Source organism: Pteropus alecto, unplaced genomic scaffold (genome assembly GCF_000325575.1).
Source record: "Pteropus alecto unplaced genomic scaffold, ASM32557v1 scaffold11, whole genome shotgun sequence".
Taxonomy (NCBI): Eukaryota; Metazoa; Chordata; class Mammalia; order Chiroptera; family Pteropodidae; genus Pteropus; species Pteropus alecto.
Genome location: NW_006431956.1, coordinates 7,307,541 through 7,334,495, shown reverse-complemented (window position 1 = coordinate 7,334,495; position 26,955 = coordinate 7,307,541). Strand labels below are relative to the sequence as shown.

The 26,955-nt window shown below is 39.6% G+C and overlaps 2 protein-coding genes across 3 annotated transcripts in view; one reads left to right on the top strand and one right to left on the bottom strand.

Moving 5' to 3' along the window:
* The window catches only part of NMT2 (N-myristoyltransferase 2), a 33,039-nt gene extending 10,145 nt beyond the window's left edge, over nucleotides 1-22,894 (top strand). The window contains exons 5-11 of the mRNA XM_015585632.2: nucleotides 34-193; nucleotides 1,260-1,430; nucleotides 2,577-2,685; nucleotides 10,034-10,204; nucleotides 18,042-18,209; nucleotides 19,579-19,716; nucleotides 19,890-22,894. Coding sequence (XP_015441118.1) covers nucleotides 34-193; nucleotides 1,260-1,430; nucleotides 2,577-2,685; nucleotides 10,034-10,204; nucleotides 18,042-18,209; nucleotides 19,579-19,716; nucleotides 19,890-19,910 — 938 coding nt within the window. The 3' untranslated portion in view covers nucleotides 19,911-22,894. The remainder of the gene's footprint in view (nucleotides 1-33; nucleotides 194-1,259; nucleotides 1,431-2,576; nucleotides 2,686-10,033; nucleotides 10,205-18,041; nucleotides 18,210-19,578; nucleotides 19,717-19,889) is intronic.
* Nucleotides 22,895-22,972: 78 nt separating this feature from the next.
* Nucleotides 22,973-26,955, bottom strand: part of RPP38 (ribonuclease P/MRP subunit p38) — a 4,547-nt gene continuing 564 nt past the window's right edge. The window contains exons 2-3 of one of the 2 annotated variants that reach the window (XM_015585631.2): nucleotides 25,776-25,833; nucleotides 22,973-23,928 (exon numbers count right to left, since the gene is read on the bottom strand). In XM_015585631.2, the coding sequence (XP_015441117.1) occupies nucleotides 23,070-23,918 (849 nt within the window). In that variant the 5' untranslated portion in view covers nucleotides 23,919-23,928; nucleotides 25,776-25,833 and the 3' untranslated portion in view covers nucleotides 22,973-23,069. Of the gene's footprint in view, nucleotides 23,929-25,775; nucleotides 25,885-26,955 lie in introns of both variants that reach the window. The other variant, XM_006906980.3, reaches the window with a different exon arrangement.

The window sequence follows — 26,955 nt, the reverse complement described above, 5'->3', positions numbered from 1 at the left end:
TGTCCCCGCGTCCGCGCCCCCACCCCACCCCCGGGCGCTCACTGGCGCCTCTTTTCCTTGCCTACGTTGACTTCAGGGCTCTGCGTCCCCCGGGCTGGCTCCTTCAGTGGCACTGCGGGGTCAGAGTGTCTTCGAACAGAAAACTGGTAGGGTTCATCAGCGCCATCCCAGCAAACATTCGGATTTACGACAGGTGCGTAATTGAAACGTGCCAGTGCCCGGTTTGATGCGTTGCTTTTCCGAGAATTGCAGTTGTTATAACAGAGGCTTTTAACAAATGACTTAATGCCGCTTGTTGATAGTGGGGGAGGTCGTGTGTTGGGGTCCGGGGGGCGGGTAGGGGTGTATGGGAACTCTGCACCTTCTGCTTAGTTTTGCTGTAAACCTAAAACTGTCCTAAAATATGTTTGTTTAATTTTTTAAATGTTGGTCTCTGGACAACGAAAAAAGCACAGTTCTCTCTCTTCCTGTCAGTCCCATATACGCACGCAGAGATGTTTTATGTACATATGCGCACATACACAAACATGGATATATGTATGTGGCAGAATAAACGAAGCTATAAATGCTTATTTCAGATTCGTTTCTGGGGAAAATTACTTTAAAAAAATTGGGGGGAGGGACTTTTAAAAGCCTTTCTCTTCATAGGTTCAGCATGTTGCGGGTCTCCAGCTTGCAAAGTCAGATGTCAAACGCGTTTACTTTGGGTTAGCTTATTTACTGCGAAAAAGCATTTGCCCTCAAGGGACATTGTGTGTCAGACGAAATGCCTGCGTGCGGGGAACCAGAGCAGGGAATGGGCTTTGCCGCTCTCCAAGGTCCATGGTGGCTCAGGACAGCACCAGGTCTGTCCTGGCCGGGGCACCTCTCAGGGATCCTGGAGATGGCGTTGTACCCAGAGTAACACCTTATCAGGTTCTGCATCGGGGTGACGGAGTTAGTGTGATTGTACACGTCACAGGAAAAACACATAGAGGAACTGGGAGGCACCTCTGATCCAGTTTCTAAACTGAAAACTTATAAAAGACCGAAGTCCTGTAATTTATTTAGACCATGGCGTCTCCATGGTCTAAAGCTGCGATCCTTTTGGCAGGCGAGTATGGGGAATAGTCTGTCAGTCTGACTTTGTGAAATATCTAGATGATAAAAGATTTTCCTTAAATATTATGTTAAAGGAAGTCTTTCTGTTTCATATTCTTATGTTTTAAAAATGTTTTCATCTTATGTTTGCTCTAATTTTTGACATCTTTGTGTCCTAGTGTGAAGAAGATGGTCGAAATCAACTTTCTTTGTGTTCATAAGAAATTGAGATCAAAACGGGTAGCCCCCGTGTTAATTCGAGAAATAACAAGAAGAGTGAACCTGGAAGGGATTTTCCAGGCCGTTTATACCGCTGGCGTGGTTCTCCCTAAGCCAGTGGCCACGTGCAGGTAATAACCTTGCATGTTACCTGTATTTAAGCACTGAGCCTCCCCTGCTCTGTTGCTACAAGTATTATTCTCCTGACAGGTGGCGCAGAGGGATTTCGGCTTACCCGTGGTCATGTCATTCGTGGGTAGCAGAGATGGAGACTAAACCATTGAGCTGGGTCCTCTTGCCAGGGTACTTGTGTGCTAGTGACCCAGAGCTCTATTTTAGTGTCTCTTCCATTTGAAAGACTAATTCTTTCTCTGCGTTGGGGAAACCCGGGGCGTCATGATCTTGAATGTCCAGTGTGGGACCATTTTCTTCCCTCCTCTAACACTCGGTCTTAGACTGTGCTCTCCAGTGCTCTCAGGAACTCTTCCAAAAGCTTGGTAAGCATCAGTGGAAAAGCCCAGACATACTTGTTCACTAAGAGTAAGAAGAGGCTTAAGCTCTCTTTTTATGACTCCATCTGCTCTTGCCGAGCTTGCAGAGGTTAATCCAGTGAGAAAATTGTTTATCAGATTGTCACTTGACTAACCTGTTTCTGAAGCATCAGACTTTATCTCCTTCCGCTGTTTTTACAGACTCAATAAAACAATACTTAAGGTAAACACAGTATAAAAGATACAACTATAAAATTACTATTTCCTGTTGAATTATTCATAAATAGAATAAATAAGACTTCACAGGCATATTTTAACACAAGTCATTCATCCCAGTACCTAAACTGGAATCACTTCAGAAATTCAAGCTAGTTTCTCAAAAAGTTTTCTTGGTGTGAGTTGTATAAACATGAAGGCTACTCATTTAGGGAGGATATGTTCATGTTTTTGAACTTTTGGATTTGCTTTCTGTAGAATCGATGATGGTCATTAAATATTTGCAAACTGGGCATTATTAACATGATTTTTGCCATTTTAAGATTCCTGTTTACTGAAAGAGATAAAAAGTCGTAAACTATAAAGGAACATGTTATGAATGTGGGACATATTTTAAAGGTAAAAAGTGACTGATAAAATAATTGCATAGGAAGAGGGCCAGCATCCAGCACTGCGCCAGATGCCACGTAAGTGTTCATTAAATGTTCTACAACAGCTGAGCTGAGATAAAAGACTAAAAACGTGGAGAGTTAGAAATCAATCAGATTTTCCAACTTTATTGTATTCCAGATACTGGCATCGATCACTAAACCCCAGAAAATTGGTAGAAGTGAAATTTTCTCACTTGAGTAGAAATATGACTTTACAGAGAACAATGAAACTGTACAGACTTCCGGATGTAAGTAAGAACGATTTGCAATTTTTCAAGGCTATAACAACTGAAGCTTTTCATATCGAAAAGAATTATTTGCAGGAGACTTAAAAACTGGCTGCTGCATCTGTGGACATGAATATGTAGCTAAAAAGACTACATAGAATTCAAGGCCTGGAAAAGTAAGGGCGTTCACTTGGAAATACCAGTTCGTTTGTTTTTAAGGCTTTTTAGTTTCTTCAGATTGTGGTTGGATGGGATTGAAGTCAAGATATGTAAGTTTTGAAATTTTTAGTATTTATGGTTTGTCAAGTAAGGGGAAAAAAGTTCAGACTTCTGGTGATAATCTTAACTCAATGGAATGGTATTTGTCTTTGTCTGACTTATTTCACTTGGGTATTACCCATTTTGCCACAGATGGCGAGATTTCGTTCTTTTTTTATGTCGTCACTGATGGCAAGATTTTGTTCTTTTTTTTATTGCTGAGTACTAGTCCATTGTAAAAATTTAAATGCACTTACCAGTCTTGGCTTGGATGGTGTGTTAGTTATCTATCACTGTGTAACAAATGACTACAAACGTAGCAGCTTAAAGGGACACGTTTACTGTCTCCCAGGTTTGCGGGTCGGGAATGAAGGCACAGCTTAGCTGGAGCCTCTGCTTCAGGGTCTCTCATGAAGCCGCTGTCGTCAAGTGTCAGCCAGAGCTGGGTCTCATTTGAAAACTTGGCAGGGATGGATCCACGTCCAAGCTCACGTGGCCGTTGGCTGGCTTGAGTTCCTTGCAGGCCGGTGGACTGAGGACCTCCATTCCTTGCTGGCCGTCAGCCAGAGGCTGCCTCAGTTCTTTGTCACGTGGGATTCTCCACAGGGCAGCTGACAGCAAGGCAACTTGCTTCATCAAAGCCAGTGAGGAGAGACTCTTCTAGCAAGAAGACTCTGCTAGCAAGATGGCAGTTAGAACCTTATTCTCAATTCACAAAAGTGACATCCAGTCACCATTGCCATGTTTCGTTGGTATGACACAAGTCACGGGTCTCATCCACACTTGGCGGAGTGGATCACAGGGGCGTGACACCAGGAAGTGGATATCCCTAGGGCCATCTTAGAATCTGTCTGCCACAGGTGGGATCTTCTATTTGAAGTTTTGATTTCTTCAGAGTTGTTCTTTTTGGGAGGAGAGGAGAGGGGGGCGGTATTTACAAAGTAGTTCAGGAGATATTTTAGCTTGGTTGAGGGATTCGTGTGATGTAGCCATGTTCCTCTCGAACATGGCGAGAAGGTTACGGGTCATGGCCGTTCTGTGCAGCGGACCCCAGTTCCTTCTGTGTCTTGGCCCCCTGTGTGTTTGCCAAATGCACATAATCAGTGCCTCGTGGATCAAGGTCCCTTTTTTCCCGATGGTAGACGAGAATTATCTGAGGTCTGACCTTAGGCAGAATTTAATAAGGAGAGAAGTGGTGGTGAAGGGAAGCAGATGCTGCAAGGGTCAGGGTCATCATTCTCTTCGGCTTCATGACCTGGCAGCAGGACCGGAAGCCATGCTCTTCCCTCTGCCTTCGGTGTTGGTGCAGACGGCGGGGGCTCAGACCGATGAGCTCACTGCCTCTCTGTGAGGCCAAGCAGGGAGGGGGGACATAGATCAGAACAGATGGAAATAAAAACCGCAGGTGACATAAAGAAGGAGGGTCCACACAACCTGGGGAAGAAGGAGCAGGCCTCAAGCTAAGGTGACAAAAAGGAAGGTAAGCTAGTGGAAGAGAATGCTCTGAAATGGAGAAATAGGAAGATGTCCCAGGAGGTCACACTGACATCATAGCAGTCAATATTTATTGACTCCTTTGAAGCTGGAAACAATTTCTGCTAATGGTCAAGCCCCAGCGTGACCGAGAGGGACAGAGTCCCAGGGGCATACATGGCAGTGAGGAATAAAGAGGCACAGCACACATCTGAGATGAGACACCGTTCGTTCTCATTGTTCTCCTTGCCAGGTGCTAAGTACTTTGCTACCTGCAAGTTGGATTAAACACTTCAAGCATTGAACCTAACGCAGTCCAGCTTGTGTCTAAGGAAAGTGCCCACTTACATGTCGGTTACCCAGAATGCAGCGGAGAATAAGGCGTTTTTCATACCTATCATTGGTTTATTCAGGCCGATTGGAATTTGAGCTGCTAAAAGTATGTCTGACATAACGTCCATCCGCCTTTATGTTTTTGTACGAGAATCAAGCAACTCAGATAACGAATTTTAATAAGTTGGTAATAAATCACTGGTCAGGCTTTGTTTTTGATTTTTTTAATTTTTTTTTATGGTGACATTGGTTAACGAAATCCAATAAGTTTCAGCTGTACACTTTAACAGTAAGGTATATATGTGTTTACACGGTGTGTTCACTTCCCGTAGTTAGATTTCTTTCTGTCACCACATATTTGACCCCCTTTACTCCATCTACCTTCCCCCTACCCGCTACCCTCTGGTAACCACTAGTCTATAGTCCATGTCCATGAGTCTCTGTTTGTCCTGTTCACTTGTTGCTTTCAGGTTAATATCCCACATATGTGATATCATGTGATTTTCAACTTTTTCTGTCCGGCTTATTTCGCTTAGCATGATTCTCTCAAGGCCAATCCATGTTGTCACAAATGGCAGTATTTGTGAATAATGGTGAATAATGCTGCTGTGAACATCGGTGTGCAAATATCTTTTCGGATATGGGTTTTCAAGTCTTTGGGGTAAATACCCAGTAGAGGGATTGCTGGATCATATACGGTAGATCGATTCTTAGCTTTTTGAGGAACCTCCACACTGTTTTCTATAGAAGCTTTGGTTTTTAGTTCTCCAATAAACTGAAATTTATGAAGTGCTCTCCCATATGTTCAATATAATCTTACAATACCCTTTCGAAGTTGGTTTTTCTTATCCCCATTTTACAGATGTGAAGCCTAAGGCTTGTGAAGTAGCAATTGACACTTAGGGGCCTGTCACTAATAAGTGGAGGACTTCGGATGCAGGCCCCAGACGTCCATGTTTCACCTGTCAGATCCCTTGGCTTCTGCCCTGGCCTCCAACACACCTCCTACGGGGTCACCATGGCCAGACATCTCTCTGGGCAGTCGTGAGAATGTAGGTTAAGGCAGGAAAGGACAATTGTCAAGGTCCAAACAGCTCTTGTTGGCATGTTCCAGTCTCCCTCCCTCTTCGAAGTCGAAGGGACGAAAATAAAGAGTAAATTAATGAAAAAGGGGGAGGGGTAAGAAGAGACGAAAGCACAGATATTTGGAAACTGGAAGGTGCCGACAGCAGTCTCTTGAGTTAGAAGCTGGACAGGGCAGCCTACGGCAGACCACCCTCCCCCTCACAGGGGACCAGCTGGCTGACACCGCCGCTGGCAGTCACGTCATGTTACGTGTACGTGTACGGAGAGGAACCTCACTGAACACAGCTTGTGCCCCGTGGACCAGCATCATTCTCTGATTCATCTTACTGATTCTGCGTACGGTGCCTGCTTGATCTCTTTTTCGTGGACTTCTGAATATGGGTTAACATTTATTGTGGCCAGTGTCGTGCTAGACCTTGAACACTCATAGTCTCATTTATTTCTCATAACAGTCATAGGAGGGCAGGCCATTGTCCCCATTTCACAGAAGAGGACACGGAAACACCAGACTGTTTTGCCCAGGGTTTTGTAGTCAGGACAGAATCGTCCCGGAGCCTAGGCTGTTAGCTACTGCTGTCTGAAATGCTAAAGTTTCTCCAAGAGTAATGCATTTCCCTACCCTTAAATATTGGTTCGTTTTTAATTTGGTGTTGAGCGTTTCCAGACAAAATTGGATTTTTCTTTTTTATTGGTCAATGCTCTTAAAGGTGAAGGAATTTGAAGCCAGTGTCTTTCTGCCGTTGCAAGGACACGCTTGTGAAGACGTGCCAAGACACCTGAGACAGTCTAGATTTAGTAGCAGTAGACCATTGTTATTAGTGTTTCGTGTCCTGCTGCTCCTCTTTAAAAAATCAAATAAATAACCATAATCATTGCTTACACCTCTACTCTGGAATCTTGGCTGTAAAACAGTTCACGCCACATAGTTTGACAGAGAACGACACTGCTTCTGTGTCTTGATAGGCTCTCGGCTTTATTTCCTTGTGAAATGTGCAGATTTTACACTCATTTCAATACACATAGAGTCCAACGAGTAATGCATATATGTTGGACCGTGGTAAAATAAGTCTGATTGCGATACAGAGTTTGCTTATGAAATTTAAGATCTTCTCAGTTACTGGAAATGTTTGGTTTTTGTTTTTTTTTTTTTTGCTTTTTATTGACTGATCAGAAAACATTGTCACTTCATTCTTTCAGATTATGCCAGAGCTTACCGTTTTTACCTAGGCTTAACGTTCTTCCTACCTCTTCCTGAAGACAACAGCTATAATCTAAGTGTTTATTTTACATTTTAAAATTTATTTCATGCTTCTATAGATTTTTTTTTTGGAGAGTTTGTGATTTCATATTAGGAAGAAGGGGGTCTAGGCCCTGAGATACATAAGCCGTTGCTAGTCAGCAAAAGTATATATTCTCCCCATTTTCCCACTTTTATTTTTTAATAGCTGATATAGTCTGATGTTCTCTTCTGCTTTAATGCTACTATAAAAACCCAAAGGGCTTATAAATTGCTAAGTTTATATACTTCTCCCTGCCCGTTTGCCCAAACGTGCTGTTTCGCTGTCTTCCATATCTAATTTCTACTACCCATTTTTCTGACCTTCAGAGACTTGAGGTAGCAGTTCTCCAAGTGGTCCATGGACCTCTGGAAGCCCCCGAGACCATGAAGTCAACTCTATGTTTACAATAACACTAAAACATAATTTGCCTTTTTAAACTTTCATTATCTTATAAGTGTACTACGAAGTCTTCCAGAGGCTATATGAAATGTGTGCTTATATATTCTTTTGCTTTAAAATTTCTAGTTTAATTTCTAATATGACAGATATGGATAGATATAACCACAGAAGCAGAGCTCTTTGGGAGAACTCAATAATCTTTAAGAGTGTAAAGCGAGTTGGGCAGACCAAATTACTTGCAAACAGCTGCTGGGCAAAAGATGTTGATTTTAGTGATTTCGCAGTTATAAATATTCAGTGCATGAGAACTATGCTGCAGAAGAATATTTTGCTTTAGGAAGAAGTTGGCAGGCCTTTTCCTCATTTTTGAATGTTCTGTTAAATAGATACCATGTATCCTGTCGCTTTCAGTAATTCATCAAACTGCTTGATATTGTCGATTGTTAATGAACCAGTAACAAAAGAAAAAAGTCTAATATTGAGAAAGACTATTTAAAATGTATCAAGGTTATCCTCATAGGAGAAAATACTCTTTTTTTTCATGACTGCAGTATATGTTCTATATGGTTTTGGTCTTCCTACTGGCATTTAGAAATGTGTATTTATCACATTTAACAGTATTTGGAGATCACATCGGCTCCATCTTCTCATGAATTGCAGTATAAAAATGCTACCGATACTAAAATTGGCTCAGGGGAAACAAAAGAAAAATATAGTATCATACCTAGTTTGCACATAAATGCCAGGCCACAGAAGTGTCATCTTTTCATAGCTGACAGTGACATTTTCCCCTGTCTGCAGCCTTCATCTCATCTTACTGCATAAGTGATTGTGGTACAAAATGCAAGAGTTCATTCACCACCTACCCAGGCTGGTGCTGTCCTGCCTTCCCGGAGGGCTAAGCCCTGGATCGAAACCGGGACCTAGAGATTTCTCGTTCTTGGGCTTTGAGATCCATGAAAAGACTAGAATAGAAGTACCAGTTCTTTATTAAGTGTGAAGAACTTAAAGTCTCTCAGGTTAGACTGTTTAAACTGTATTTTAGCCGCATAACTATGTCTTTATGTAAATCACAACTGTGCGGCACATAGTAAGTGCTCGGCTAAGGGCTGTTGGGTCTGCAAGTACGAGGAACGCATCTCCCATCTCCTCTCCACCACTAATCAATAATCAATCAGCATCCTTTGTCGTTGAACCTTAGAAACCTCAGCACAACTACTAACACTGAGCAGAGCCAGCAAACAAGATGAAAACCTGGTTTCCACCTTGGGCTTCTGCCATACTGCTAGTCTGAGGCATAGTCTGCAGGGATCGTCACGGTATCATTTCAGAGGCAGTTTTTTATTTTTATTTTAAAGCATCCAGAAATAATTAGGGCAGAAAAGAGAGCGTAGCAGTATTTACATACAAATTGTCACTTAAAATGTGTCCAGTATTTCTTCAAGAAAAAAAATAAATCAAGTCAACTGGAAAAAAGGAAATTGCATTTCTAAGTCTTTAGTATTTTGTTTGTACAAACAAGCCGATGGAGTGGGTTTTCTCACTTCTGGGCTCGAGCGTCCTTGTGCCTGGACAGTTGCTAGAGAGCCGAGTGATGTCTGGAGTTCTTTTGAGGACAGGCAATTGAACAAATCCAAATGTCCTGAACTTTAGGTTATTTTATTGCTGTGGCCTCATGAAAAATACTGCTCTGGAAAGATGGTTTCAAATGCCTCTCCTGTCACCTTTTAAACAAAAGATCGCATAAGAGGCCAGCACCAGTCCTTGGCAGGCAGCCATTTGCCTTCAGAAAATGTTCGGCTATTACAATGCTTGCCTCCCCATTCTGATCGATATGATTTGCTTTTATTTCGTTTTCGTGGCTCTTGAGAACAAAATAGTTACATCCTTTTCACAGGCCATTGAATAAAATAAGTTTCTCAACTCTTTTCAGCTGTGTTTTCAAAATGTCAGACAGCTTGGAAGTTGTAAAGCCTAATACATCAGAACACATGCAAAGATTGCTCTGTCCAGTTGTGTAGGCTGTTAAAATTCTTGGTTGGCATTGGTGTATAGATCAACTTGGAGTGTTCCCTCTGATTCTGTTGGGTTCACGGGCAATACTGACCAAAGACCAGGCACACAGAGATAAGACACAATACACTGTCCAGCATATGTTCTAACTCAGTGCTTCTCAAAGTTTAATGTGTATACATACGAATCACCAGGGAATCTTTTTTTTTTTTTTAATTTATTGATTTAAATTAGTTTCAATTATCCAGTACATTGGTTAGACATCTATATAGTTCATAAAAGGGTCCTCCCAACTGCTCCCTCCCTCCCCTGGCCCTCCACCTTAACATCGTATTAATGCTAACTGCATTCCCTCTGCCATGCTCCCCAGGTTCTGAGTGATAGGTGCGGGGTGGGGCCAGGAGTCTGCAGCTCCAACAAACTTCCCTGTGAGGCTGACAGAACTGGTCAGCAGACCGCGTTTTTAGAGCAAAGTACTTTCACTCCTCTTTTTACCTTCCGATTTGTTTTCTTTTCACTCGAACAAGGTGACAAAGACTTCAGGCTTGAGACCGATGGAACCGAGAGATATCAGAGCAGTTCGAGAATTAACCAACAGTTACCTGAAGCGGTTTCACCTGGCCCCGGTGATGGATGAAGACGAAGTAGCCCACTGGTTCCTCCCCCAAGAGCACATCATTGACACGTTCGTAGTGGAGGTAAAGATAAGGTGACACAATAGTACAGAGGATTATGGAAATACTGTGCTGTCGAGTCTGTTTTCCAGAAAGATCCTAGAGTGCCCATCTCTGTCCTCTCCTCCGTGACGGACACAGTCTAAATCAGATTTCTTTAGAACCGGGTTTTCTTACAGCGTCCACTACTGGATAAGAGCATATTTTTACTTCTTGTGAATGGGAAATTGGGATACTTTTCTGTGGTTACCTCTGTCATTAGCTGCTTCTTTCTGTTTTCAAAAAGCCACTTTGGATGATCTCTACTAAGGGAGATACATTCCAAAGTTTAATCTTCCTTTGGTTTGCAAAACTGGTTGTAACCGGACTACCTTTGGTCAAGATGGCATAATTTAGCCACTAAACTCAACCTTTATTCAGAGGAAGGAAAATAACAATTTAGATTTTCTGATTATTGGTTAGATGTGTGTAACATAGTGCTTTTTTAAACCTTTTTTTTTTTAAGCTTGGAATTTGTTGTTCAAATTATGTGCCACTTAGAAGCTCCTTTTGTTGAAGTGGGATTGGGTTGAGAAGTTGGAATTAAATCTGGTAAGTTACCCAGATGAGAGAAAGAGTGAGCAAGCCGGTTAGAAACTTCTGTAGCAGTCTGTTCGGCATTCAGGCGTGAGCCCTGAGCTGGACGTGGATTTTCGGCATCATCGGGCATTGTCTGGATGTCGGATTCTGGCCAACCTAGGGCAGTAATGGTGGGAACAGATGGAGTGAATTCAGAGGACATTTCTTGGGAACAACTGAGCGGTCCTCGTTTTTAAATCTTTATTTCTAAAGCAGGGCTGGGGTGGGCATCTTCGTGTACAAATCTTTCTTCACTTATGTAAGTTTCTCCAGAGCAGCAGAACCCAAGGTTTTTGATCTCAGGACCCATTCACTCTCTCAAGAATCATTAAAGACCCCAAAGAGCGTTTCATGTTTGTGGGTTACATCTGCAGATAGTTACTGTATTCAAAATTAAAACAAAAAATTTTAAGTATTATTTTGTAAGTCAGACAAAACCACATACCATACGATCCCACTAATATGGGAACTCTTAAAACAACAACAAACTCATAGAGAAAACAGATCGGTGGTTTCTAGAGGCAGGAGGTCGGGGGTAGGGGTGGATGAAATGGGTGAAGATGATCAAAGATATAAGCTTCCAGTTATAAAATAACTGATGTACAGCGTGGTACTATAGTTAATAACTCTGGTATATCAGAAAGTTGCGAAAAGAGGAGATCTTAAAAGTTATCACAGGGGGAGAAAAACATAACTATGTTTGGTGAGGGATGTTAACTAGACTTATTGTGGTGGTTATTTTGTAATCTACACATAAGTCATATTGTAACATGAAATTAATATAAAGTTATATCAATTATATCTCAGTAAAAAAAGCAATAATTGAAAAATATGTTGTTTTACTTAATAACCATGTAACAATAATAAACCCCATTACATTTTACCTGAATAGCATATTTTATATGAAAAAATAACTTTTTTCCAGAATATCAAAATTAATGAAAAGAGTGATATTGTTTTATATTTGTGCAAGTCTCTCTAATGTCCGACTTCCTAGAAGACAGCTGGGTTCTCACATCTGCTTCTGCATTGTCCGTTGTGATATATTATTTTGGTTGAAGTATATGAAAAAAAAAATCCTTTACATGAAGTATTGAAGACATGGAAAAGAATGAGTATTTTAATAGCCTTTTCAAATAATTATGGATATGAAGTATCTGAAATCATATTAATGAACTTTTATACTCTGTTAGATTAAAATCCACTGGCCTATCTTATTTTCGAATGACTCATTTACCAACGTATGAGTTTGCAACATCGTATACCGATCGTTTGGAAAATATTGGTTCGCCGAGTTATATAAATCTTCCAAATGTTGATGTTTCATTTATATCAAAAAATCACACTCATCGACATCACCACCATTGTCATCATCAGAAAAGTTTAAAATAAAGCTCCTCCTGGAACATACAGGATTTTCCAAACTGTAACTTGCACCTAAAAGCTCAAATGTTATCATTGGCAACACATCCTGCCAATTTTTTTCCTTGACACGATAAGCTTACGACATTGATTTTCAGGATGTGCCAGATATCCAAGTCTGAATGACCAGTTTGCCAGCCCCACTTTGAAGTGATTTTCCATGAAAAAAGAGGCTAGTGAAGCACACAGCTCAGTCACCTGAGGGCTTCTTGAGATGGCCTTTGTGCCCCGGTGCGGGACAGACGTGCTTTGTGTGTGTGCTCCCTTCTGCTTCATCACACAGAGGACTTAAAAGATGAGTTCTTAAGGGTCGAGGGTTAATAGAATTAATAATTCTTAATGCGGGACATGCTTAAGTGAAACCTGTTTTTAACCACGAGGGTGTGGCTGTGAGGAATGAGGGGGCCACCGCTGTGGTTTGGTGCCGCTGCCCTGTTTTGTGCAGCCGTCCACACGACGAACCAGGCAGGTAACTTCTTAGTGCTCTTATGAAAAGTGGTTTTGACCTCATAGACTTCTGAAAGGGTCTCAGGAACCCACAGGCATTCACAGATCCCACTCGGAGAACTGTGGCCCTCGGGTGGACACTTAGAAGCCGATCTGCCAGGTCTAAGTGCCACACCCTTTAATGTTACCAGAGATTGCTAAGTGCCTCTTAGCAGTGCGTGAAAGAATTTCCTCACATCCTAACACTGGGGGGTAGTACCCGACTTTAAATGTAGGCCAGTCTGATGGGTATCAAGTGGTATCTTGCTTTTAATTTATATGTTCTTATTACTGATGAATTTGAACATCTCATCATAAATCTGTTAGTCATTTTTACTACTTCTTCCATAAATAAGTTTGCTGTCTATATACTTGGCCTGTTTTTCTTTTTGACGATAATCTTCTTGATGCATAAGTTTTTCCACATGCTGACTACTAATACTTTGTATTGTGGTCAATTTCTGGGCTCTCTGTTCTGTACCACTGATCTCTGTGTCTCTTCCTCTACCAGTCCCACATCATCTTGATTATTACAGCTCTATAATTCACCTTTCCATAAAAATTTAGAGTAAGCTCGTCTTTGTCTACGAAATACCTTGCGTTAAATCTATAGATTAATTTGGGGAGAACTGACAAGTCTTGTAATCCATGAAAACGGTGTATCTCCATTTATTTAGATCTTTTAAAATTTATCAGCATTCTGTAATTTTCAACATCCAGATCCTATATGTATCTTAAGTGTATACCTAAACATATCATTCTCCTTGAAGCAATTATAAATGGTATTATGTTTTTAATTTTGGTTTCTGTATGTTTATTTTTAGTATATGGAAATGCAGTTGCTTTTTCTGTATTGACCGTGTATCCTGAAACCTTGCTAAAATCACTTATTAGTTCCAGTAGTTTATTTATAGATTTCTTTGGAATTCTACACAGACAGTTATGGCATCTGCAAATAGGAACAGTTTTATTTCTTCTCTTCCCATTGGTATGTCTTTTATTTCTTTTACTTGCCTTATTGCAGGGGCTACATCTTCCGGTACTTTGTTGAATAAGAATGATGAAGGTTGATATCCTTGCCTTTTTCTTGATTTTAGGGAAAAAGCATATAGTCTTCCACCATGAGGTGTGGTATTAGCTATAGGATTTTTGTAGACATTTCTTCTCAATTTGAGATTATTTTCCTCCTTTTCTAACTTGCTGAGAGTTCTTATCATGAATTTTTCTAGTGCTTTTTTCTGCTTCAATTGACATGATCGTATCATTTTTCTTCTTTAGTCTGTTGATATGGTATATTACATTGATTTTGAAATGGTGACCACCTTTGCATTCCTAGAAAATATTCACTTGGTTATGGTGTATAACTCTTTCTATACATGGAATTTGGATTACTAATATTTTACTGGGTATATTTTGAGGTTCCTGAGAGATATTGGTCTGTAGGGATTTTTTGTGTGTGTGGGGCGGGGTACTGTCTTTTGTTTAAGTATCAGGATAATAGTGGCTTCATAAAATGAGTTAGGAAATGTTACTTTCCTCTTCTGTTTTCTAGAAGAGATTGTATAGAATTTTCTTTAAATGTTTGCTAGATTTCTCCAGTTGAAACCATCTGAGCTTAGAGAATTTATTTTTGTTAAAATCATAAATTCAATTTCTTTAATGATATAGGACTACTCAGATGATCTGTTTTATCTTTATTGAGTTCTAATAGTGTGTGATTTTAAAGAATTGCCCCATTTCTTCTAAATCGTCAAATTGGCAAGGATATCAACCTTCATCATTCTTATTCAACATCTAATAGTGTGTGGTTTTAAAGAATTGACCCATTTCTTCTAAATCGTCAAATGTATAAGGGTAAAGTTGTTCATAATTATTCTCTTGTTAATCTTTTAATGGCTATAGTATCTATAGTGATAATCCTTATTTTATTCCTGCTATTGATGATTCGTATCTTCTCTTTGTCAGTCTTACTAGCATCAAGTTGATTTTATTGATTTTTCTCCAGAGAACGAGGCTTTTGTTTCATTGATTTTTCTCTATTTTTTGTTTTCCTATTTTCAATGTCACTGATTTCTGATATTACATTTATTTCTTTCCTTTTGCTTGCTTGCTTTGGGTTTATTTTGCTCTTTTTCTTCTTCCTTGAAGGAGGGACTTAGATTATTGAAACCTTTCTTTGTCACGATGTAAGCATTTAGTTCTGTAAATGTCCCTCTCTGCACTGCTTTAGCTTTATCCTAAACATTTTGGTAGGTTGTATTGTCATTTTCGTTCAGTTCTATGTATTTTTTAATTTCCTTTGAGACTTCCTCTTTGATCTATGGATTTCTGAGAATTCTGTTGTTCGATTTTGATGTATTTAGAGATTTGCTATTGATTTCTAGTTTCATTCCATTATGATTGGTGAACACACTGTATGATTTCAACTCTGTAAAGGTTCTTGAGGTTTTATGGCCGTGTGGTCTATCTTGGTGAGAGTGTGTGTGTGTGTGTGTGTGTGTGTGTGTGTGTGTGTGTGAAATTTTAAGTGGAGTCTTTTTATATGCCAGTTATATCCTATTGATTGTTATTCAGATTTTCTAAATCCTTGCTGATTTTCTTTCTAGTAGTCTATCAGTTGATGAGAGGTGTGCGAAAGCTCCCAACTATGATTGTGGATTTGTCCATTCTTCCTTAAAATCTGTCAGTTTTTCTTGATGTATTTTGAGGTTCTTATTTGGTACTTATTTATTTAGGACCTTTATATCTTCTTAGTGGATCGATCTTATATTATCATGTAATATGCCTCTTTGTCTCTATATTTTCTTTGCTCTGAAGTCACTTTATTGGATATTAATATAGCCACTCTTTTTTTTTAAGTTAATGTTTGTACAGTATCTCTTTTTCAGTCCTTTTATTTTCAGCCTAATTATGTCATTGCAAACAGCATCTAGTTGGGCCATATTTCTTTATCCACTCTGCCAATCCTTTTGACTGGTGTATTTGGACCATTTACATTTGATAATTATCAATATGTTAAAGCTTAAGTCTGCCATGCCATTTTATTTGTTTTATTTCCTCTGGTTCTTGTTCCTCTGTTTCTTTTTCTTTGCCTTCCTATAGGTTACTTGAACATTCTTTTAGGATTCCATCTATATTTATTTAGGTTTTCATGACGGTTGCTCTGGGTATTATGATACGAATGTGTGATTTACCAGTCTATTGGTATCAACGTTTTACCACCCCAAGCAACCTCACTTCCATTTAGGTCCCTTTTCCTTCTCCACTTTTAAATATCATTATCTTGAATATCTGATGGTGTTATAATTTTTGTTTCAGTCATTTAAGTAGATTTATAAAACTCATAAGGAGAAGCATATCGTATACAGTTGACCCTTGAACAACACGGGTTTAACTGTGTGGGTCCACTTATATGCAGATAGTTTTCAATGAATATGTGAAGTACTGTAAATGTATTTTCTCTGCCTTATGATTTTAACATTTTCTTTTCTCTAGCTTACTTCATTGTAAGAATACAGTATATAATCTGTGTTAATTGACTATGTTATCTGTAAGGCTTCTGGTCAACAGTAGGCTGTTAGTAGTTAAGTTTTTGGGGAGTCAAGAGTTATATGTGGATTTTTGACTGAACAGGGGGTTGGCCCCTCATCTCCCCATTGTTCAAGGATCAAATGTATATCAAAATTTCTACCGTTTCTATTGTTTGTTCTTTCCTCCTGATGCTCTAAGATTCATTATTATTTCTTTTCTGTTTGAAGAATTTTCTTTGGCTAATCTTAAAGGTATGTCTACTAGCAACAAATTCTTCTGGTTTTCATTTGCCTAAGAATGTCCTTATTTCTCCTTCATTCCCTGAAGGATAGTTTCACCAAATAAAGAATTCATGGTTGATAGTTTTCTTTCAGCACTTAAGAAAATGTGCTACTTCCTTCTGGCCTCTGTGCTTTTAGATGAGAAATCTGCTGTCAGATGAGTTGGTATTCTATAGGTGCATCATTTCTCTATGTCTACTTTCAAGATTTTGCTTCATCTTTATTTTTTGGAAATTCAGCTATGATGTCTTGGAGTGGATTTCTTTGAGTTTATCCTGTTAAGGTTTACTCAGCTTCTTGAACCTATTGTGTGTGTTTTGCCAAATTTGGGAAGTTTTCAGCTATTATTTCTTCAAATACTCCATGTTTTCTCATTTCCTTCTGGGACACCAATGAAGTGTACGTTGGATCTTTTGTTACTGTCCCACAGATCCCTGAGACTTAATTCATTTTATTTTTCAGTCCGTTTTTTCTCTTTTGTTCAGACTGGGTCAGTTCTACTGAAATCATCAAGTTCAGTGATTCTCTCCTCTGTCAGCTCTACTCTACTATTAAACCCATCCAGTGAGTTATTTATTTAATATCTCGTAAATTATTTTTTTAAGTTGAAAGTCTTTATTAAAGCTTAAAGTTTAGGTCTTAAACTCATCTCTAATACTAAGCCGCTAATACAGCAGAATAGAGAATCACTTTAGCTTAATGCCTCTAATTTCTTAATGTCTAAAAAAAAGTTGTAAGGAATCAGAAGCACTCAAAAACCAGATAATCCATCCATATGGAACGGTTTTTTTCTGCTGAAATCCTAGCGATGGCATGCACGGGGGTCTAGTCTCCTCAGCTGTATAATTCAAACATATCGTAGTTTGAATTAGATGCAAACCTCATAGGCCACCACAACTATTGAAATACCCCAGTTTCTTGTATGGAGGCATACCAGTGATTAAATCAATGCCACTTTTTCATCCCTTTTGATTTTGATAGCTTCATATCTTCTGTTATTCACATATCTACATTTTGTTGCAGTACCAGTGCCTTTCTCAAGCCTCTAAAACAGCTTCTGAATTCAATCCAATTTGGATTTAAGCTGATGCAATTCTTACCTTGTGCCAAGAAGATGCTAGATAGTATACGGTATCTTTTAGTTGGGAGAAGGCTGTCTTTTAACCCTTAGCACTCCTATTTCTGCAAAAACAATGAATCTACTTTGACCACTTTTCCATAAGTCTGGAGAGACTCATCACTCATCCCAAGGGAAGCTTTCCTTTTACAGCATTCTGCTTCTTCAGATCTTTATGCAGATCGTTCACTAGCACTTAGGCTAAGGTTACAACTCCATGCCCTTCTCGATCGCTACTCAACATACTCTATGGGCTCCGAATCGGACTGTCAAGAGAGAAGCAAGAGTTATTGCTTTTTGCTCTAACAGAAGTGATGGTGTAAGTCACGGGTCAAAACGTTAGCTTAAATGCATGGATGAGATTTGTTCTAGGAGGTATTTACCTGACGTTACCTTTGTTCTTTAGAACTCCAGTGGTAAACTAACTGACTTCCTGAGCTTCTACACACTCCCCTCCACAGTCATGCACCACCCTGCTCACAAGAGCCTCAAAGCTGCCTACTCATTCTACAACGTTCACACGGAGACGCCCCTGCTGGACCTCATGAGTGACGCGCTCATCATAGCTAAGTCGGTAAGCAGCTTGCTCTTTTTTGTGCTATGTGTTCCTCCAGATATGTGTATCAAAGTATATAAAGCATCTTACTGTATTTTACATCTTACTGTGGAATTCACTGGAGGTATTTTTTACTGTCGACCATGAGTCAAAGGAAAAGTTTTGATAAGAGTTTCTTTCAAAATGTTAGTGGCCCTTTTCATCATTAATTCTACTGCAGTTTAACCAAAAAGACATGTTGTAAACATTAGAAATTTTAACCCTTATAAGAATACATAAAATCCATAAGTACTATAAGAAAAATACATGATTCTACGACACAAGAAAAATACATGAGTATTTGCGTTACAGTGAATAATTAGCAACAGTAAGTTTTTTCATTTATCTAAGTCGTCTCTGAATTTTAAAGGTAAAGGAATTTTATTTCTAAAATTAAGGGGATTATTGTTAAAATTCACAGAATTTAAAATGAAAGGAATTAAATTCAAAATATGCCTTGCTATATTTGCATTATTTATCTTCATCCTCAGTGAAGTAGTCAGGATAATTGTTGAATTATTGCTACAAGTAAACATTTCCCTTTAAAAAGAAACTCAAATAAGCTGACAGATACATTTCGACGTTATTATTGTCGAATAATAAGAGAAAATATTGTTAATGGGAAATTGGGAACAACACATCCAAAGTGTCTTCCTTGCATTTATCTAATGTTAGATCATTAAAAACATTTTTTAAAAAATCTATTACTGTTGGATCCCAAAAATCAACATTATCCTGATTCTTTGATCCTACTACTAGTTTTCAACTAGTTCCCCCACCACCAAAAAGGCCTGTAATAAGTTATTCAAGGTAAAAACTCTGAGAAATCAAAATTTAAGTGCTTCATCTATATCACATTTTGAATAGTATTATCTAACATTAAAAGAAATTAGATTTTTACTATTAAAATTTTACTAAATTTACTTTCCAGCATCAGCCTGAGACAGATATACTATTTAAAGTTTTTAAAACTTCAGCTGAGTGAGAACTTAGAAAGGCCAATAACTAACTAACAATTCTTGACATGAAGCCACCTAGCCAACTGTTCTTGCTAAAATAAGGACAAAGGATTTTCTGAAATCTTAATAGATTATGTCAGTGTTAGCCAGCATACTATTTTTTGATTTAGCATTTCTGGATAATCTTGCTAACTCCATCAGATTCACTGCTAGTTGTATAAGACATTTTTGAACTGAATTCTTAACCTATACTATAGATTGCTGACATTAAACCTTATTATAAATGCAGGTTATTATGAGAGGAATTGAGTGTTATACTGAAATACAGACTATGGAAAACACTCTAATCCTTTGAAATTTTAAATGTTAAATCCTTTTTACATTGGCAGAAAGGATTTGATGTATTCAATGCATTAGATTTGATGGAAAATAAGACATTCTTGGAAAAACTCAAGTTTGGTATAGGAGATGGCAATTTACAATATTACTTGTACAATTGGAGGTGTCCAGGAACAGATTCTGAAAAGGTAAGAGAAGTTAATATGCCCCTTGTAAACTTAATAAATTTACCTAGGAAATTCCATACTTGCTTCCTTTAAGGACTGTTGAGATTTTTAGTGGCTTTTTAAACATACAGATCTATTGTACTACATTTTCTTATTTACCAATTCTTACTATTCCATTTCTTCCCTCCCTTTAGGTTGGACTTGTATTACAATAGGGGGCTATTTCCATTTATAGAACTCTGACGCCATCATTTGTTAATATTCCATTGAATGATTCCTGGAACTGCCATTCCAAAGAAGAATAAAAGCACAACTTAAGTGAAATCGATGCAGTTGGTAACAATCAGAAAAGATGGGGGAAAAAAAATTCATGTGACCAGTACTACATATTTCTAGCTAGAACATTAACATTCTTCCTTTCTTTTTTATCACCGTTTACCTATTTGTAGGAGGGATGAAAGGGCACAAAGAGCACATTCCTCTAATTTTCAGACTTTTGGCTATGTCTCGGTGAAGAGGAGGTATTTTTCCATTCTCTAGAAGAGGGACTTTTTTAAATGGAAGAAACAGAAGTCACAGAAACGTAAGAAAATCTTTGCTATTGTGTGGAGATAAACGGCTGCTTTTCTGTTTATTAAGTGATGGTCTGTTTGTCTGTGTAGCAGAATGAAGGATCCATTTGGGAAATTTTTGACTCATATTACCTTGCCTGCTATCATTTATGGCATCGGCACTTCCGTAACTTGATGAATCGTGGGTGTTTACATGTAGAGCAAGATAAAGATGTACTGGTGATGACTACCTTTATTTCTCCAGAAGCCAAGTTGCCAAATCAAGGGACACACACATTTGTACTTTAATTTTCAACAGGTCAGTAAACTGGCTCAAAAAGTTTTGTGCAAATAAGGGTGCTCTCGGAGATAGTATGCACCATGCTGACTAGGCTTTGCTGCTGCTGCTGCTGCTGCTGCACAAACTCGTTTTTTTCTCAGCAACAACGAGGATATGTGAGGAAAAGAAAATGAAACCTCTGAAGTCAAAAGAAATGCCCGGTGGAATTTAGTGCTATCAGGACATTGATAGTTTGAATGTTTTTCTTACTTATGCAAAATTGCACATATTCCTTTACGCTGACTTTAATTTATCATGAAAGCTGTCATATTAATGGAAAATGTCTTATTTGTAAATAAGTATGCATAATTTTGTTACTGGTGTTTTTATCTAGAATTTGAAAAACCAAGTTTCACAATGTACATATATATGTATATATTGCCAATAGTCCAAGGTGAAAAGAGATGCTGAATGAGGCCACATAAATTGGCCATGACGCAAATACCACAAAATAGATACTTCTTCCTGCCTTTCCTCTTCCAGTGCCTAGGCTGTTCAGTCCAGAGAAATTTAATTATTTTAGACAACATGATGATGCTTTTCCTTCATGTTGTAAGTCAAATGAAACCAATCATATCTTACACCAATCATATCTAGCAAGAGCTAGCAAACTGTGGTCCATCATCTAAATCCAACCTATAGCCTGTTTCTGTACAGCCCACAAGCTAAGGATGGTTTTTACACTTTTGAGTGGTTGGAGGAAAATAATAATATTTTGTGTCATGTGGAAACTGTATGAAATTCAGATTTCAGCATCCATAAATAAAGTTTTATTGGAACACGGCCATGCTCATTCATTTATGTGTTGCCTGTGGCTGCTTCACACTACAAAAGGCAGAGTTGAGTTCTTTCGACAGAAACTGTGTGAACCCAAAGACCTAACATATTTGCTATCTGGCCCTTTACAGAAAAGTTGTTGAGCATGATTTACACTAAGGAGCTGAAAGCCACGCCTGCAGCTTGTCATTATGCTCAAGACCAACCCAAAGCCACGGTATCCCTGAGACTACCAGCAGAGGGCGCGCATGGGCCCTGCAAGTACAGCATAATTTAGTCCGGGCTGTTTTTTTGGTACGGGCTTCTTGAAGACAAATAGGGAGATGTCCCATTTAGGATGATTCAAACCCAATCACATTATCTTTCTTAATAGAAGATGAAAGGCTTCGAGAAGCAAAACTGAACCAATTCACTGAAACATTTTTTTTTCAGATACCAGCATTAAGTAAATGAGATTTTAACTTCATTTGGAGCCAAGGCTCTAGTTGAAAAATTATGTTCCATTCATTTTTATGGCACGGAGTCATGCAAAGTAGGTTTTCAAATCATTGCAGAATTGTCAGTCCAAAATTTTATTATATGCTTACTTCCTGATGAAACTGTGGCATTGTTCCTTTATTCATTTATAAAATGAATTTATCTTTCATTTTATTAATAACTAGAACATCTGCCTCTATTAAGATTACCCAATGCACATTGCAAAATAATAAAACTGCTTGTGTTTAAGTAGCTGTTAGAACTAAATTTCAATGTAATGTGGCGTTTTCCATATTCAAAAACACATCTGTCCTGCATCCCTTGTCAACGCTCTATTTTCTATTTCATGAGGTATCTTTTGCTTTTTTTTTTTTTTGGTGCCAAGATGTCATTCAGTGAAATTTCAATGAGTGGAGGAGGCATAATCCAGAATTTAGGATGAAAACAGACTTTGGCGATGCTTCTCCTTAAATTAGAGAAAAGTAACTTTTCCAAACTCACACGAAGTAGCAGACACTTGAACACAAAGAGCCTTGATTATGCTCCATTTACCAACATGAAGGATGCCCGTCATTGCAGACTCACCTCTGAGAACCCAGGCTCCTTAATTTGTTATTCTCTTCCCACCACATTTCACCTAAGTACTAGCATGCTTTGCATGTTAAATTTCCAAGGGAAACAAGTTAACCCTATAAAGGGGTGAATTCTAACTAGTTGAAATACTTTATCTGGCTTTTTCTGTGTCAAGCCTTTCTTCCAAGCCTATGCTTAAGCCCAACTACAAAGAAAGTCAAATCAATAGGAAAAAAATGTGTTCCTAAAGACAGTGTATTTATTGCTTGGCATTTAGTACCTTTCCTTTAACTTATAACATGTCCAGTTTCACCTACCCTACTAACTAGAACCATGTTTATTGTGGCACATTTTCCAAGATTGATAGATGTTACGTGCTGTAGGATACAGATGTTCTTGATCACAGCATTGTACCAGCCTTTTAAAAAGTGAATTTATACACGCATGGACATTAGTTTCAATAAACTTGTTTTGATATGCATTTCTGAATATTTTCTGCAGTGTTTTAAGCTTCAGCGTATCTGTGCTGTAAAAGGAGTCTAACACATTTGAAAGTATCTGAAGAATATATGTAAAAGTAACTGATTTTATTAGTTTCAAAGCTTTTTTACAAGGTGTGATTTTCCAATCATATAAAATGACAAGTTTATACAAGGTTACTTTGAAGCAGCTTTTTTACTTTTGGGTGGTTTCCTTTTTTTATTAGGGTTTGGAATCAGTTTCTTTATTTTAAGGGGTTGTAACACTACAGTCCGCTGACTTTCAACGAGCTTCCTCTTATGCTTAGAGAAGTCTTCAAAGGAAGTTGCCAGAATCTCTTTGTCTTGGCTTTCCAAAGATTCAGTCTCTAAATTTTCCCTGGAGTCTTCGAGTCTGTCTTGAAGCCATGGGACATTTAGACTGGGAACTCTGGGAATTATAGCATTTACTTCATCGACAAAGTCGGTGGTGTCCTTTCTGAATCCCAAGGCCAGGACACATTTTAAGCCAATGACAGGCGCGATTCTCTCGCTGAGACGAGGAACCTGACAAGCAGGAACCATTCTGCTTAAACTTAACTGAATCAGGTGTGAGGTGATGATGGCAGGCTTGGCTGACTTACACACCAGGACTAAAAGCAGCTCGTCCCTTTCCAGAGCCCTGGTGACTTCGTTGACGCCAATGGCAAGCTGCCTCCTGGCGTGGACCGGGGTCCACCCTGCCACCTGTTGGGCGTCTTCTGGCTGCTTCTCCTTCAGATCCTCACTCGCATCAACATCTGTGCTACATCTGTCCCTGCTTTGTTTTCTTAAAAAAGGCTGCTTTTTCTTCCTCCTCTTATCTTCAATCTTCTTAAGACCAATAGATGTGAATCTGTCTTCGAGTGTCTGTAAGAAGAAGTGTATGTCCTCGCGCTCCAGAGCGCTCCAGCAGATGGTGTATGGGTTGTTCAGTGAAGTCTTCACAGTCAAAGGCCTTGTCTTCCGGACAGAGCCCCTCCCTGGTGCCTGAGGAGCTGCGGCCATCCTGAAAATCCTTCATCGTGAAGCAAAACAACAAGGAAAATGTGTGTTAACTAGCAACGCATGTCTTAAGACTATCCCGGGTGTACTAGTTCTGATTCTGGATAGGCTATCTCAAGCCTGATTACAGAAAGACCAGTTATGTGACCATACACTTAACTTCTCTCGTAAGATTAAGTAATTTATTTTCCCCATTTTTTTATGATTTTGTCTTTATTCATATACAAGTAATATGAGTGTTCTGCATTATTGAAATCACAGTGAAATCTTATTTATTTCATTTATTAAAAATATTCCATGTTTCTACTTGTTCATAATTATTCATCCTTTCAATGACTGTATGATGTTAATCTTATAGATTTGTTACTATTTTGAAATAGCTCTCTAGTTAGGGTTCCATTCATTCATTCATTCCACAAATATTCACTGAGAACTTCCAGTGTGCACACAGTGTTTAGGCACTGGGGTTCATCAGTGACAAGTCCCCATGTCCACCCACAGAAGTCCCCATGTCTGCCTGCATGGAGCTCACAATCTATGAGGGCCCCAGAAGCCTCTGCCATTTATAATTAACCAGGTGTGATACTTTTAAAGAACCGTTACAGTACTATATGCACATTATTGAAAACTCAAACAATACTTTCATTCTATGCCCTTTTGTAAGCCTCCCTCCCTGGACCGAGCTGCCTGTGTACCCTCCCTAAAGCATCTGATACACAGCAGGTGGACAGCCCCCCTTTCCATGGTTATTCCACACTGATTGCTCCTCCAGCCAGCAATTTGATGACAACTACGGAAACTTTGTAATGAAACTTAGAGATATTAATCCATTAAGAAAAAATAACCCGAAGGATCCTTACTGGGAAAACGTTATAAAGCATTGGTTTAGGGGGCATATGCTGTTTCTTCTGCCCAGAGGCAACTGCATATTCCTTTCTCATCCCTAAGTTTTCTTCTTCATCATCTTCCTAAGCTCAGCTAAGGGCCGTAGGGACCCACGAGGCAAAACTCAGGTAAAACAAGCCAGCGCTAGAGGAGTCTGGAGGTGGGAACTGTCCCTATTTCCAGGGGACCGGTTTCTCATTCTAGATGTCCCCTCATTCCAGGTCATCTATCCCACCGAGGCTTGCCCTCCCGGAAAGGCCCCATGCACGATTAGGAGTTCTCACCAATTCAACTCCTACATACTAGGCTGGCTGCTGATGCAAGCGAGCAAGTGCCTCTGTGGAGTGTGTCAGAATTTATAAGGCACTTTCTCCATGTATTACTGAGCCTCACAAAATACCTGTCATTGCCCAATATGTGGTTAAGGAAACAGACTCCAATCAACTTGCTCAAAGTCACAGCTGGTTTCCAAATCTAAATTCTATGCTCTTCTGACACTGGCAGCACCTTTAACCTGTGGCCTTTAAAACATACAGATGGTTGGTCCCTATAAAACAGGGCCACACTCGTAAAAAGCTGTGAACCTGATAAAGACCGGAAGTAGGGACCGTGGGTATGTCCAGGCAGCCTTTCTACTCTGGACAGCCCTGAGAACTGGTCTCCCAACCTCTACTGGTCCCCAGTGTTCTTTCCAAGTCACCTTCTTAAATAAAACCAAAATTCCGCTCCTTGGGGTAACAGCAGACCTTGTTCATGTCAGTACCGCCCACTTCCAGAGATTCAGTATCTACTGCCTTCACCCTAGCTCCAGGGCGCAGCCCTCCCGAATCCCCATTATCTCCATGCTCCCCCAAGCACAAGGGTGCATGGCAGAGGCTGCCATCAGGTTGGAGGACAGAGCTCCCGCCAAGCTGCAAGTCAGTTAACGTGTCAGTGTTCAAATAACAGAAAATAAATACTGAAATAAGGACTTACCGTTATGTGCTCTGGAGGGGGAGCAAGGTAAGCATTTAACTCCTCCTGTCTTCAGAATCTAGTGGGGGAGACAAGAGCCAAGAAGTTCGGATAAGCAGAATCTTATGCCCTGTAATCCAAACACAAAGACCTGACTGGTAAGGAGAAGTAGCAGCTTCAGGGGAGTAAAACAGGAAGCCTTGTTGCAATGCCTTTTGAGCTACTGCCTATAGGATCAAGTGCAAACTCTAAGATGACATACAAGGCAAGGCCCTCCACGCTCTGCCCCCATCTCCTTAGAGGCCCCGCCGTGCACGTTATTTCGCACTGCTGAATCGCATACTACTGAATGAGGCCACTATCTCACCACATCTTTATACACATTCCCTCTCTGCAACACTACTCCCACCCTCAGCGCCAGCTTTCTTACTTCCACAAGTATTTCTGGATGATCCATGACGCACCAAGCCATAAAGTTTTACAGAATAAAAAGTCTCTGGCCTCACTAAGCTTAGAATCCATGAGAAAGGCATATCAGCAGGTAATACGATACTATGTGCTACACATTCAGGTCAGAGAAACACAGAATTCTAAGGGAACATATAGCAGAAGCCCGGTTTAGTTGAGGGGATTAGGCAGGGCCTCCTAGAGGAAGCTATCTTTTAACATATATCTGAAGAATGCTTAGCAAAGGAAGCAGGAAGTGGAAAGAGTATCCAGGGAACAGCCTTAAAGGAAATGAAATAAGTTCAGTGTCATTGGGGTAGAGATGCTAGAGAGAGTGGTGAGGTATGAGGAAAGCAGGTAAGGACCAGACAGTGAAGGTCCCTGCAGGCCTTACAGTGGGAAGCAATCAACGTCTCAAGCAGAGGAGTGGCATGATTACGAAGGCACTGCAGAAAGATCTTTGGCCTAGAAAGGTCTGGAAGGGTCCTTTGCCAAGAGTGGAAGCAGCAAAGTAGTCCCGGAAAGAAATGATGGCGGCATGCACTAGAGTCGCCGCAGAGGGTATGGACAGAAGTATGGACGCTAGCTGAAATAATCAAGAAGGGAACATTTACCCAGTTGTGATCAACTGGGAGTAAAGCAGACGAATGACTCAGAGATGCCTCCGTTTACGGATCCGGTAGCGGAGGGGAGAGCTCCAGTTCCCAGAGGCTGCAATCCTGACCCGGAGTTAATCCCTTCCTTTGTATGCGAC